Source organism: Phacochoerus africanus, chromosome 14 (genome assembly GCF_016906955.1).
Source record: "Phacochoerus africanus isolate WHEZ1 chromosome 14, ROS_Pafr_v1, whole genome shotgun sequence".
Lineage (NCBI taxonomy): Eukaryota > Metazoa > Chordata > Mammalia > Artiodactyla > Suidae > Phacochoerus > Phacochoerus africanus.
In genome coordinates, this window is record NC_062557.1 from 5,316,995 (window position 1) to 5,332,330 (window position 15,336).

Here is a 15,336-nt window from a genome sequence, read left to right on the forward strand (position 1 = left end):
TTTTTTTTAATGGCTGCACCTGCAGCATATGGAAGCTCTCGGGCCAGGGAGCGAATCCAAGCCGTAGCTATGACCTATGCCACAGCTATGATAATGCCAGATCCTTAACTCACTGCACTGGGCCATGGATCCAACCTGTACCTCTGCAGAGACAACATGGGCTCCTTAACCCACTGAGCCACAGTGGGAACTACAGGAGAATTAACATTTTTTTTTCCTCTTTCTAGGGCTGCACCTGCATCCATGAAAGTTCCCAGGCCAGGGGTCATATTGGAACTGCACCTGCCAGCCTACACCACAGCAACACAGAATCCAAGCTGTGTCTGTGACCTGCACTGCACCTCATGGCAACACCAGATCCTTAAACCACTGAGTGAGGCCAAGGATCAAACCCACGTCCTCCTGGGTACTAGTTGGATTCATAACCTGCTAAGCCACAATGGAAACTCCCAGCATGAACATTTTTAATGATCATGATGAATGTGTCCATATTGCCAGAAAATTTGTGCTAAATTTTTGTTTTGTTTTTTGTTTTTTAGGGATGCACCCGTGGCACATGGAGGTTCCCAGGCTAGGGGTTGAATTGGAGCTACAGCTGCTGGCCTACGCCACAGCCGCAGCAACACGGGATCCGAGCCGCCTCTGCAATCTGCACCTTAGCTCATGGCAGCGCCGGATCCTCAGTCCACTGAGCAAGACCAGGGATTGAACCTGCGTCCTCATGGATACTAGTTGGGTTCATTGCCCCTGAAGCACAGTAGGAACTCCAGATTACCCCAGACTTTTGACCTTACCTTATCACGGAATTTGTTACTGCAGCTGCTTTCAGTTTGGCTGAATGATTTTTGTTTATGATTTCTTACAGAGGCTACTGTTCCCGGAGACAAAGACGTCTTCGGAAAACACTCAACTTCAAGATGGGGAACAGACACAAGTTCACAGGGAAAAAAGTAACCGAGGATCTTCTGACTGATAACAGGTATTAACTGCTGAATACACTTACTGAATAATTACAGGCTGCCAGGTATTGTGTCAGACTCTTTTGTTATTTCATGGGATTCTCTTATCAGCTCTGGCATAAGCATCTTTACTATTCCCTTGTTATATAAGATGAGGAAACTGAGGCTCGGAGAGGTTCGGTGACTTTCGAAGAACTGTGGGGAACAGCAAATGTGGAAGTCAGTGATTAGAATCTAATGGGTTATTGGTAGGGTTTGTAGAATGCAGATTTCAGTGTCTAAGTGCTTCCTTAAGTGAGTATATCCTGTCTGTAAATTATTACAGAAGAGCTTTGTTTTTCAGTGCTGTGTTCATGCTTAACATTTGCTGAAGGATTACTCTGTCCAGTGACATATATTAACAGTCTATAGGTCAGTTCCTCAAACTTTGACCTCTGGGCCAGATGGGTCTTCCTGCCACCTGTTTTTTGTAAATAAAGTTTTATTGGAACCCAGCCCCACCATTTATTTAGGTATTTATTCAGCTGCTTTTGTGCTACATGTAGCAGAGTGGTTGTTTGACACAGACCATATGGCCTAGAAAGGCTAAGATATTTACCGTTGGGCCCTTTACGAAAAAGTTTGCTGCCCCCTGGTCTGGTATGTGGCCTGAGCCATGTTGCATGTAGGAGAGTTGGGGAGGCATCGTCATTGAACCTCTTTGACTGTGATACTCTTCAAAGATGTCCATCAAGTACAGAACAACGAACACTCCAAGATAACTTCTCATTCTGCAGTCTTGGAAGGGAGAAGTTAGTTTGGGGGTTCGTGATGGGAAGCCAGGAAGCCTGCATGGAGGAGGCTGGACCTTTGAAGATTTGTGAGCAGAAAAGAAATTCTGTGTCAGGAGGAGGCACACGTGGTGTTGTTTGTCTTTTGTCCTTTGAGGGCTGCACCCACAGCATGTGGAGGTTCCCAGGCTAGGGGTCGAATTGGAGCTGCAGCCACCGGCCTACACCACAGCTCACAGCAACGCCAGGTCCTTAACCCACTGAGCGAGGCCAGGGATCAAACCCGCAACCTCATGGTTCCTAGTTGGATTCATTTCCGCTGCGCCTCGATGGGAACTCCGTGTGGTGCTTTTGAGTACACTGCAGGGACGATGATGCTGGGCACTTGTTGCTGCGGCTCAGGCAGCAGAGGCTCAGAGCTCTCGGTGTATGAGCTGCAGTCCGTTCTGGAGCCTGTGGATCATGATGGATGTTCCGGGGATGTCGTCAGATCTCACGCGGTCATCTGACGAGGTGGGTTCGGAGGTCTGTTAAAACAGTGAGGCACCGGAGTTCCCTGCGTAGCTCAGCAACGAATGAACCCGAGGTTCATTACGAGGAACCGTGAAGTTGCGGGTTCGATCCCTGGCCTCGCTCAGTGGGTTAAGGATCCGGTGTTGCCGTGAGCTGTGCTGTAGGTCGCAGACTCGTCTCGGATCCCGCGTTGCTGTGACTGTGGTGTAGGCTGGCAGCTACAGCTCCAATTCAGCCCCTAGCCTGGGATCCTCCATATGCTGTGGGCACGGCCCTAAAAAGCAAAAAAAAAGTGAGGCAAGATTAAGCTGCAGTTAAAGGAAGATTGATGAAGGCAGTGGTTTTAATGATAATGAAGTAGTTAACTTACATGACAGGAAGTTCTACCGCTGGTCTATAAGTGTGCTATGTGCATTACTACGTGGAAGAGTGAAACCCAGAAAGATGGGTGTTTTGCCCAAAGTCACACAGCTCGTAACGCTGGTTCCAGTCCGTGCTCTAGAGCTGCCTGCTTAACCCCATCAACACCCTGCCTCTCTGCACAGTGAAAGAAATGACCAACAAATGGAAACCTATTGAGTGGGAGAAGTCATTTCCAAATGACGTCTGATGAGTTAACATCCAAAATATATGAAGAACCTCATACAACTCAATATCAAAAAACAATTTGATTAAAAAATGGACAGAAGGAGTTCCCTCTGTGGCACAATCGGATCAGCAGGGTCTTGGGAGCGCTGGGACGCAGGTTGGATCCTGGCCTGGCACAGTGGTTTAAGGATCCAGGCATTGCCACAACTGTGGCTCAGATCTGACCCCTGGGCGGCAGCTCCACATGCTTGGAGCGGCCAAAAAAGATGGGCAGAAGGTCTGAAGAGTAGTTTCTTCCAAGGAAGACATACAGATGACCAGCAGGCACCTGAGAAGATGCTCTCTGTCGCTGGTTGTCAGGGCAGTGCACATGGAAACCACGACACGTCCCCTCACACCTGTCAGGATCGCCGTCACCAAAAAGACAGCAAGTGGCAAGTGTTGACGAGGGTGTGGAGAGAAGCGGTCCCTGGTGCTCTGTTGGTGGGCCTGTAAATCGGTGCAGCCACAGTGGAAGGTGGTATGGAGGGTCCCCCCAAAGTTAAAAACAACTGTATGACTCATCAGTTCCACTTCTGGTATTTATCTGAAAAACAAAGACACTAATTAGAAAAGGTGTATGCACACCAGTATTTATTGCAGCGTTGTTTACCATAACTAAGATATGGAAGCAACCTCAGTGATAGCCGAGGTTTTATGTGTATAAAAAACCAAGACCGCAGAGTTCCCGTTGTGGCTCATTGGTAGTGAACCTGACTAGTATCCTTGAGGATGTGGGTTTGATCCTTGGCCTTGCTCAGTGGTTAAGGATGTGGCGTTGCACTGAGTTTCGGAGTAGGGTGACAGCTGCAGCTCCGATTCAACAACTAGCCCGGGAACTTCCATGTGCAGTGGCATGGCCCTAAAAAGAAAAAAAAAAAAAACCAAGAGCCCAAAAATAAAAACGAGATACCAAATTCACTTTTTTTTTTGTCTTTTTTACCCTTTTTAGGGCTGCACTCGCAGCATATGGAGGTTCCCAGGCTAGGGGTCTGGTCTAAGCTGTTCTTGCCGCCCTACACCACAGCCACAGCAACAGCAGATCCAAGCCGCGTCTGCAACCTACACCACAGCTCACGGCAACGCTGGATCTTTAACCCACTGGGCAAAGGAAGGAACCTGCAACCTCACGGTTCCTGGTTGGATTCGTTTCTACTGCGCCACGGCGGGAACTCCAACTTCACCTTTTAGAAGCAAGATCAGGCCATATACATACTTTATATTATAAGATATGTATAATTCAATTATATTGAAGAACAGAGTTTTGCTGTTTACAATGGCCTGGCTAGACCTAGAGAGTATTATGCCTTTTTTTTTTGGTTTGTTGGAGGGGGAGCGGGCTGCAACCGAGGCTTGTGGAGGTTCCCAGGCTAGGGCTGTAGCTGCAGCAACACAGGATCCAAGCCACATCTGTGACCTACACCACAGCTCATGGCAACACCAGATCCCCAACCCACTGAGCGAGGCCAGGGATTGAACCCGTTTCCTCATGGTTACTAGTTGGATTGGTTTCCCTAAGCCACAAGGGGAACTCCTAGAGAGTCTTATGCCAAGTGAAATTAGAGAAAGACAAACACTGTATGATCTCACTTACACGTGGAACCTAAAAAGCAAAGGAACCGTCAAAGGGAAACAGACACAGAGAAGAGCTGGTGGTTGCTAGCAGGGAGGGGGGCAGTGGGAAGGGGTGGATGAGATAGCAGAAGGGGAGGCAGTGGGAAGGGGTGGATGAGATAGCAGAAGGGGAGGCAGTGGGAAGGGGTGGATGAGATAGCAGAAGGGGAGGCAGTGGGAAGGGATGGATGAGATAGCAGAAGGGGAGGCAGTGGGACGGGATGGATGAGATAGCAGAAGGGGAGGCAGTGGGAAGGGGTGGATGAGATAGCAGAAGGGGAGGCAGTGGGAAGGGGTGGATGAGATAGCAGAAGGGGATTCAGAGGCACAGACTTCCATTTATAAAGTGGTGAATCCTTCACAGGGCTCCAGTGGACAGCATAGGGGATATAGGCAGCTATATTGTAACACCATAGTGTAGTGACAGACCGTAACTAGACTTACTGTGAGCATTTTGTAATGTGTCAAAATATTGAATCTCTTTGTGGTAAACCTGAAACCGATGTATTAAGTCAGTTATACTTCAATTTATTTATTTATTTATTTAATTTGTCTTTTTAGGGCTGCACCTGCAGCATATGGAGGTTCCCAGCTAGGAGTCAAATCGGAGCTGTAGCTTCCGACCTACACCACAGCCACGGTAATGTCAGATCCTTAACCCAATGAGCGAGGCTAGGGATCAAACACACGTCCTCATGTATCCTAGTCAGGTTTGTTACCCATGACCCACAAAGGGAACCCTAGTTATGCTTCAATTTAAAAAAGCATACGCAGGGAGTTTCTATTGCGGCTCAGCAGAAACGAATCTGACCAGTATCCATGAGGACATAGGTTCGATCCCTGGCCTTGCTCAGTGGGTTAAGAATCCGGCATTGCTGTGACCTGTGGTGTAGGTTGCTGAGGCTCGGATTTGTCATTGCTGTGGTGTAGGCTGGCAGCTACAGCTCCAATTCGACCCCTAGCCTGGGAACCTCAATATGCCAAGGGGCGCAGCCCTAAAAAGCAAAATAAATAAAAATAAAATTAAAAAAAAATTATGCACAGAAATTCTCTGGTGACTCAGTAGGTTAAGGATCTGATGTAGTCACTGCTGTGGGCTTGGAGCTGTGGTGCAGGTCGATCCCCGGCCTAAGAACTTCTACACGGTGTGAGCTCGGCCAAAAAAAAAAAAAAAGTATACACACATGTGTATTTCTTTATTGCCTCTTAAGGACTTGGTTTCTAGCTGGACTGGGATGAAGGAGGTAGGATTCGAAGATGAGGCCAGATTGTGTGTCTGGACAGCCTCTGTCTGCTCTGTTTGGGAGGGGTAGGTCTGGGTTTGCCGTGTTTGGGGAGGCTTTTCAACGAGATGTGTGTGGTAGGTGGTTAGAAACCTATCAGGTGCTGGGAGTTCCCATTGTGGCACAGTGGAAACATCCATCTGGGAACCATGAGGTTTCAGGTTCGATTCCTGGCCTCGCTCAGTGGGTTAAGGATCCTGCATTGCTGTGGCTGTGGTGTAGGCTGGCAGCTGTACCTCTGATCCTAGTTTGGGAACGTCCATGTGCCACCAGAGTGGCCCTAAAAAGCAAAAAAAAAAAAAAAAAACCTATCAGATGCTGACTTGGGAGTTGAGGTTCATACTGAGGGAAGAGCAGCTCTGAGGAGGAAAGTGAGAGGGGGCGCGGAGAGAAAATTTGAGGGGCTGAAACTTGCACCTCAGAGGGTATCTGAGTCCCGTGCTCCTGGCCTTTGCTGTTCAGTTGGTCTGTTCTGTCTCTGCTTTAGATATTTGCTTCTGGTTCTGATGGATGCTGAGAGAGCCTGGAGCTACGCCATGCAGCTCAAGCAGGAAGCCAACACTGAACCCCGAAAACGGTTCCACTTACTGTCTCGCCTCCGCAAAGCCGTGAAGCATGCCGAGGAGTTGGAACGCTTGTGTGAGAGCAATCGTGTGGACGCCAAGACCAAGCTGGAGGCTCAGGTTAGTGTCTTAACATCAGCTTTGCTTTATTGTGGAGATTGGAGACAGGGCCTAAAGAAAAAAAATAGGGTTGAACAGAACAGAGTTTCTTTACAGCTTCTTACATTGGTAGTCAGGAGAGGAAAAAGTCTCATCTTGCCTTTAAAAGGTGAAGTTGTTTTTAGTTTTGAGTTCTTGGTTTTTAACAGCTTTAACTTTGAAGACAGCTGATGCTCCTTTTTTTTTTTTTTTTTTGGTCTTTCTAGGGCCACACTCGAGGCACATGGAGGTTCCCAGGCTAGAGGTCCAATCAGAGCTGTAGCCCCCAGCCTACACCACAGCTCACAGCAACGCCAGATCCTGAACCCACTGAGCGAGGCCAGGGATGGAACCCGAAACCTCATGGTTCCCAGTCGGATTCGTTTCCGCTGCGCCACGACGGGAACTCCGGATATATCGTGTTTGTAGTCACCTTTTCTCTTGGCCGTGTCTGTGGCATGTGGAAGTTCCCAGGCCAAGGATTGAGCCTTTGCCACAGTAGTGACCTGAGCTACAGCAGTGGCAACACTGGATCCTCAACCCATTTAGCCGTAGGGGACACCTGTATTCAACTTTCGATGCTTATGTTATAACCCAGAAGATAGTTATTAGGTGAAATGAAGAAAACGCATTCTTTTTATTTGGGAGCTCTCTCTCGGGAAGTAAGTGAACCATCAGTTATTTATGTGTCACATCTTATTAGTGAAATAACTTTTTTTCTTTTAGAATCAATCTGAATAGCTCTATACTTTTGATATCAGTTGGAAGCAGGAGATTGGGCTGTCGCAGTGGTTCTCAGGGGCTGAAGCAGTTTCTCTTTTCCCGTCGCCTTTCAGGCTTACACGGCTTACCTCTCAGGAATGCTGCGGTTTGAACATCAGGAATGGAAAGCTGCCATTGAGGCTTTTAACAAATGCAAGTAAGTCCTCTGGTCCAGAGGCTGTGACCAATTTTGATGATAGTCATATTCAAGCTGCAGATCAGCTAATGATTTTTTTTTCTGTGAAAGTTACACAGTTTTGTTTTTTTCTTCTCTTGAGAAAAGTTGACTATTCTCTTGAAGCCCCAGAATATGCCAGTTCTGAAGGAAGGGCTTCAAAGCCCATGTTTGGTTTTTAGTAGCTACGTTCCCTGTGAGTTTATTTTCTTTTTTGGGGGGGGGGGCACACCCATGGCCTGTGGAGGTTCCCAGGCTAGGGGTCAGATCTGCGACCTACACCACAGCTCACAGCAACGCCGGATCTTTAACCCACCGAGTGAGGCCAGGGATCAAACCTGCAACCTCGTGGTTCCCAGTTGGATTTGTTTCTGCTGAGCCAGGACAGAACTTTAAGAGTTTATTTTCTTAAAGTAAGGCTGCTGTGAATCCTGGTGTTCCTCTCCTGCAGAACCATCTACGAGAAGCTGGCCAGTGCGTTCACAGAGGAGCAGGCCGTGCTCTACAACCAGCGGGTGGAGGAGATCTCCCCCAACATCCGCTACTGCGCGTACAACATCGGTGAGCGGGGCCGCGTTGGCTGTCGGCGGGGGGCGTGCGAGTGGTTCATCTCAGAGAGCCCAGACAGTTTCTCGAACTTTCTGTCCTTTCCCTTGCCTCCACCTTTGGTCTGGGTTTTGGTTGATGAAAAAAGTAGAGTTGTTGGAGTCTGTCCTGCTCAAAATCCAGGAGGCGGTTCCCTGGCTCCTGTTCCGGCGCTGCCGTCTCCTGTTCTCGCCAGGAGCTTTGTGCCAGGACCGGGGACTCCTTGCAGTTTGCTGGTAGAGGGGGACGAGCTCGGAGTTGAAGCTGGTGGTTCTCAAGAGAACAGATGAGACCACTGAGGGTTTTCCGTGCAATCTCTCTCTCTCTCTTTTCCAGGGGACCAGTCAGCTATCAATGAACTCATGCAGATGAGATTGAGGTCTGGGGGCACTGAGGGGCTCCTGGCTGAAAAATTGGAGGTAATCTAGCATGCTCCTTTGTTTCTTGTGAAAAGTCTTTGGCTTGTAAAAGAAGTAATCTGTGATCTCATCATCCAGGCATAATTGCTGTTAATTGTGCTTATTTATCTATTTATTTATTTGTTTTGCTTTTTAGGGCCGCACCCGTGGCATATTGGAACGTCCTCATGGATGCCAGTCAGATTAGTTTCTGCTGAGCCACGACGGGAACCCCTGCACGTTTACATATATATATATATATATATATATTTTTTTTTTTTTTTTTTGTGCTTTTAGGGCCAGACCCACAGCATATGGAGCTTCCCAGGCTAGGGGTCAGATCGGAGCTACAGCTGCGAGCCTTTGCCACAGCAATGCAGACCCTGAGCCGCATCTGTGACTTACACCACAGCTCGATGAGGCCAGGGATCGAACCTGCAACCTCATGGTTCCTAGATGGATTCATTTCCGCAGTGCCATGATGGAAACTCCTGCATATTTATATTTTGAAGAAAAACCTTTTTTTTGACCATGTCCATGGCATGTGAAAGTTCCCCAGCCTGCGATTGAATCTGTGCCGCAGCAGTGACAGTGCCGAATCCTTAACTTGCTAAACCACAGAGAACTATGGACACATGTTTTAAAAAATAGGGTCTCGGTATAACTTGCTTCTCTTTACACACATATTTTATTAGCATGTGGTCAATTTTCAGTGCTGTGCCTGTCTCTGCTGTACAGCAGAGCGACCCCGTCCCACGTGTGTATGTACATTCGCTTTCTTGTGTTGCCTTCCGTCCTGGTCCATCCCCGTAGACTAGACATGGTTCCCTGTGCTGTACTGGAGGGCCTCACTGCTTCTCCATTCTCAGTGTCATAGTTGGTGTCTGCTAACCCCAAACTCCCCTCCCCCCCCTCCCTCCCCCTTCCCCCTTGGCAACCACAGGTCTGTTCTCTTACGTCTGTGAGTCTGTTTCTGTTTTGTAGATGGGTTGGTTTGTGCGGTATTTTAGACTCCACATAGAATTGATAGCATAGCAGTCTGCTGCTTAAATTTAATATCGCATGCATTTTTTCCACGTCAGTGAGTACACTGCCACACATCTTTTGATGGCCTCCTGGTCTTCCATTGTAGTACATGTTTTATTTGATCACTCATTGTATGTCATTTTTTAGTTTTGTTTGTTTGTTTGTTTTTTAGGGCTGCACCTGCGGCATATGGAAGTTCCCAGGCTAGGGATCAAAACAGAGCTACAGCTGCTGGCCTACACCACAGTCACAGCCACATCCATGCCAGATCCGAGCCACATCTGTGACCTACACCACAGCTCACGGCGACGCCGGATCCTTAACCCACTGAATGAGGCCAGGAATCGAAGCTGCGTCCTCCTGGATACTAGTTGGATTTGTTTGGATTTGTTACCCTTGAGCCACAGCCGGGACTCCCTTGTTGATTGTTTAAAGTGGTAACTGGTAGCATGAATATCTGTGTCCCTAGCTTTTGTACACATTCTTAGTTATTACCTTAGGATAAAATTTTAAAAGTGAAGCTGAGTGTTTTTGGACACTTTTGACAGATGTTGGCACGTCTTTTTAGCTTCCCCTGATTTACGTTGTCGTGCATACAGATACTCCTTCCTCCTCATGTGCCTCCCAAAACTTAGTGTTGCTCCTTTAGCCTCCTAGCATGTTCTTTTCCTGTTGACTTCCTGTAAACTAAGAACTATGGATACCACGGAGGAGTTTAAGTGTGCATTTGCCACGCATGTTCTGTTTTCTAGCCTGTAATGTGTCATTTTTAGGAAAGAGACAATTGCTGGTTTCCACGGGTTGTCGCCGTGACCACTCATAACTTGTTAAAACTGCCTTCCAGGCGCTGATCACTCAGACGCGAGCCAAGCAGGCGGCCACCATGAGCGAGGTGGAGTGGAGAGGCCGCGCCGTCCCGGTGAAGATCGACAGAGTGCGGATCTTCCTACTGGGACTGGCCGACAACGCGGCGGCCATCGCCCAGGTGAGGGCCGGGGCCTGTGGCGCTCGCGTGGGCGGGTCGAGGGTTGCCCTGCTCCGCCGAAGCGGTAGTGTTCGTTGGTGTTCGTTTCCCGCAAACGTTCGTCGCGGTGCTGCTCGGGATGTGCGAACCCTCTCAGGAGGCACCCTCTCGAATAAAATTACTTCCAAGCGGAGGTTCTCAGGAGGAGTCCTTATGTTTAGAGGGTAAAGAAGTCAGCAGTGACAGCCTTCAAGAAAAGTGGGCACCGTAGAGGCTGCGTGAGGTCTGGGGTCCCGTTCGGCCCAGCAGGTGGTACAGCGGCAGAACTGTTAGGTCCCCGGCCTCTCTCGGACCGCTGTCCTAGCCGTCTAGCCCTGAAGGGCCGCCCCTTGTTCCTGGGCCCTTGAAGGACAGCCCGGCAGCCCGGACACCTTGTTTACGTGCGGCACACGTGCAGTGGTCCCGCGGTGTCGCACTAACCGACGCTGTCACGGGCGTGATTGTTACCTGCGTTGGGTGTGAACAGCCGAGTGAGCCCAGAAGGTGGGAGATCCTGGTGACGTTGGTTTGCCCGACGTGACTGAGGCCTTTTTTACAGCTCCTTCATATTAGGTAAAGAACGTCTGGAAAAAACCAGGCTGCTCACTGTGTCTCCATCCTCTCCAGGGGCCAGCGGCATTCCCTACGACGTCGCAGTGCCCGGAAGCATGTGGAGGGGGTGCTTTGTCAGTTGTGTTGATGCGCTGTTTTAAGCATCCAGTCCTTTCCGTGACGTTGGGTCGGGGGCACTTTCAGCCGTTGCAGGATTTCTTTGTGCCTGTTGTCTGTGTTACATGTTGCCTCTCGTTCCCCTTGTATGTGCCTGAAGGACAGACGACTAGAACAACAGCAGAAAGTTGAGTTTCCATTCGTCTAAACTCTGCACTTTTTCTGAGCGCTCTCATTGGCCCTGCCTGTGTTGGGCTCTCTTCTGGGCTGGGGCTGAGGGCGCCCATGTGGATGACGCAGCTGGAGTAACTCCTGTCTCAGAGTGATAGACGCTGGACGCAAGGAACTGTCTCAGTTCTGTGCCAGGCATCGGTGACAGTGGGGCAGGAGTTCAGGTTCGACTAGGAGTTGGGGAGGTTAATCAGGGCAAATGAAATAGAGACTTCTTAGGAACGGGGCCGCAGACACAATCATACATTTATTAAGTAACTTTAAAAAGTTATTCATGGGAGTTCCTGTCATGGCTCAGTGGTTAACGAATCTGACTGGGAACCATGAGGTTGCAGGTTCGATCCCTGGCCTTGCTCAGTGGGTTAAGGATCCAGTGTTGCCGTGAGCTGTGGTGTAGGTCGCAGACGTGGCTCGGATCCCACATTTCTGTGGCTCTGGCGTAGGGCAGCAGCTACAGCTCCGATTGGACCCCTAGCCCGGGAACCTCCATATGCCGCAGGTGTGGCCCTAAAAAGACAAAAAGACCAAAAAAAGTTATTCTTGCTTAACATTTAGAAAACATGAATATTTTTCAGAAATCAGCCCGTAATCTGACTTCCCGTATACCCTCATTGACATTGCATTCTACTACAAAATCATGTATTTCCTTTTAAGTCTTTCATATTCATGAGAGACAGTTGTGGTTTTTTATCTGTTGGCATCATACCGAGATCCAGGTTTGTATCCTGTTTTTACTAACATGTTGTAAGGGTTTTCATGTTCCTATGCAGTATTTCACCAATATCTTGAGTATCCGGTAGTCCCCTGGACAGAGGCACCCCAGAGATGAGCAGGGAGGGTACTGGTCCTCCTTAATGTTCTGCCTGCGCTGCTTAATGCTCTCTTTTTATCTTTTTCACCCTGGGGTGGGTGAGACTCTCATGTTACAGGTGGGAAAACTCAGAGTGTAACCTGCCCACGGCCTTGTACCTGATGGACGGGAGTGCTTGCACTCAAACCAGGCCCTTTGACTCCAGCACTCATGTGCCTTGAAGTTTTCTACATGTCCCGTTAGATTCATCAGGAACCTAGTGACAGGATCATTTTCCTTGGCTTTGGTAAACAGTTAAATATAGTTTCACTTCACAGTACAAAAGCAGAGTCCTGGGTGCCTGATAAAGACTGAAAAAGCAGAATCTTGATTGAAATAAATAGTCCTCGGAGCTCCCGTGGTGCTGCAGCAGAAAGAAACCCGACTAGGAACCGTGAGGTAGCGGGTTCCATCCCTGGCCTCGCTCAGTGGCTAAGGGTCCAGCGTTGCCGTGAGCTGTGGTGTAGATTGCAGATGCAGCTCAGATCTGGCGTTGCTGTGTCTGTGGTGTAGGCCGCGGCTGCAACAGCTCCTCTTAGACCCCTCGCCTGGGAACCTCCGTGTGAATTACATTGATCATTTTCAACATTTAAACCAACCTTGATTATCTGGGGTAAGCCACTTGTTTACAGCATATTGTTCTTTTTATATATTGCTGGGCTTGATTTGTTAGCACTTGGAGAATTTCACCTTCATGAGAAGTAGTGGCCTATGATTTTCTTTTCTTGTATGTAATGTCTTTTTTCAGGGTTGGTGTCAGGGTTATACATAACTCACAAAACAAATTTGGAGATGTTCCTTCTTACTCTGCTTTCTGAAAGAATATGTAACGTTGGTGTCTTTTTTCCGTAAATGTTTGTGGTCTTTCCACATCAGTAGAACCACTGGGCCTGGAATTTTCTTTGTGGGAAGGTTTGTAAATTTTGTTTTTGTTTGTTCTAAACAAATATAATTCCTTTACGAGTTGTACATTTTTCTTGTATTACCCCGTGTCCCTTTGGATTTTTATTTTTAGAAGAAATGTATTAATTTCATGCAAATTGTTGATTTTGTTAACACAGTTTATAATAGTGCTTTATCAGTTTAATGTTTGTAGAATCTGTCACGGTATTTCCTCTTAAGTCCTGGTTAATGTACTGGTTAATCACAGTTATGATTTTTAAGGATCGTATAGTGCATTAGGATCAATCACTTGAGTATCAGAGACCTTTCAGAAATGATAGGTCAAAGAAAATGTGTATAAATCCTGGGAATCCCATTGAGGGTTTTTTTTTTTTTTTAATTTTTTTGTTTTTTTAGGGCCATAACTACAGCATATGGAAGTTCCCAGGCTAGGGGTCGAATTGCAGCTGTAGCTGCTGGCCTACACTGCAGCCATATCCACGCCAGATCTGAGCCACGTCTGTGACCTACACCACAGCTCACAGCAGTGCCAGATCCTTAACCCACTGAGTGAGGCCAGGGATCGAACCCGTAACTTCATGGTTCCTAGTCGGATTCGTTAACCACTGAGCCACGATGGGAACTCCCCGTTAAGGTTTTAACATTAAAAACAGCTCCGTGCCCCATGTGCTACGTTGCACATACACCAGACCGAGTAAAACAGTGTAAGTTCAGTGTCAAAGTTTACTCATATCCTTAGATGTCAGGCCTAGCGCTGTGGCTGATTAAACGTATATCGAGTTGAGTGAACCATGGGTTCTTGAATGCCGAAGATGCCCTTTGGCCGTTTGAGGCTAACCTCTGGAAGAACTACCTGCTCCCTGGTGCCACTGTCAGGTGGTGGCAGCTTTCCTGACTGTGTTGGGTTGTTCTCTGCCCTGGGAACCGAGGGGTCTGTCTGAGAGAGACCGGGCTTCCGTTGCCCTGTTTGCTAACCTGGCTGGTGGTGGTGGTTGCCACCCTCTGGGCACTGGAATGCAGGACTTGGGCAGCCCCGGCTTCTTGCTTACTTGTCAAGGTTTTTATGACATTTAAGTAGTAGAATAGCAGTTTACTGAAGAGCATGGAAGGAAGAAATAATTCAGGGAGATAATATTAAACTGCAAAGACTGGAGCTGAGGCTCAATCCGCTGCCAGAAATCCAGCTGCAAAATCCTTCCTTTCTTTACCCAAAACTCTTGGGTCCTCAGGCCTTTGATAGTGTTTCACTTTTTTTTTTCCATATATATTTTTTTAGGGCCACACCCACAGCACATGGAGGTTCCCAGGCGAGGGGCCGAATCGGAGCTCCAGCTGCCGGCCTGCCCCACAGCTCTCGGCAACACCGGACCCTTAACCCACTGAGCGAGGCCAGGGATCAAACCTGCGTCCTCGTGGTTCCTGGTCGGGTTCATTTCCGCCGCGCCACAGCAGGAACTCCGACGTTGTCTTACTTTGTGATCTCTCTCTTGCTTTGTTAACGCTTGCCCACCCGGACTGGCGCTGGCGGACTGGCCCTGGCGGCTGCCTTGTGTGAGGATGTTAGGCAGCGGGGCGGGGTGGGTTTAGAGCACCTGCAGGTTTGAGGAGTCTCATCCTCAAGCTACAGGTAGTATTTTCCCTTCTTTTGCTCTTTTCTCTTTGGATAATATTTTAATGTTTGACTGGAGGGGAGATAATCTCTGTTTCTTTCTTAAAAATTGTTTTTAACTGAGATTTGTATCCTCCTTTGCTCCGTATCAGTGTGTGTTTTCCTCGACCTCAGTGGGCCGAGCGAGACCTGGTTCTCCTACGGGTGTGGCAGAGACCGTGGTCAGACTCGCCTGCCTGTCTCTCAGTCACACCACTGCCTTCCAGCAATTTTTGCAGACAAGGGAAAACAATCTGGGAGTTCCCATTGTGGCTCAGCAGGTTTATGAACCTGGCATAGTGTCCGTGAGGTTGCTGGTTCGATCCCTGCCCTTGCTCAGTGGGTTAAGGATCCGGCGTTGCCCTGAGCTGTGGTGTAGGTCGCAGATGCGGCTTGGATCCTGCGTTGCTGTGGCTGTGGCGTAGACCGGCAGCTGCAGCTCCGATTGGACCCCTAGCCTGGGAACCTTCTTATGCTGTGGGTGTGGCCCTAAAAATAAAATAAAATAAAACCATCTGGGAGCTGTGTTTTTGATAGCCGGACAGGACCCCGGCAGCTGGCTTTAGGCGGCCTGGAGACGTGGCTTGAGGCTGTAGAAGAGCCCCTCCGAGAGTGCTGG

General features: G+C 48.5%; 1 protein-coding gene across 1 annotated transcript in view; it reads left to right on the forward strand.

Moving 5' to 3' along the window:
• Positions 1–15,336, forward strand: part of SRP68 (signal recognition particle 68) — a 34,331-nt gene that overhangs the window by 5,181 nt on the left and 13,814 nt on the right. The window contains exons 3-8 of the mRNA XM_047757067.1: positions 866–979; positions 6,254–6,449; positions 7,304–7,386; positions 7,856–7,965; positions 8,326–8,408; positions 10,258–10,398. Coding sequence (XP_047613023.1) covers positions 866–979; positions 6,254–6,449; positions 7,304–7,386; positions 7,856–7,965; positions 8,326–8,408; positions 10,258–10,398 — 727 coding nt within the window. The remainder of the gene's footprint in view (positions 1–865; positions 980–6,253; positions 6,450–7,303; positions 7,387–7,855; positions 7,966–8,325; positions 8,409–10,257; positions 10,399–15,336) is intronic.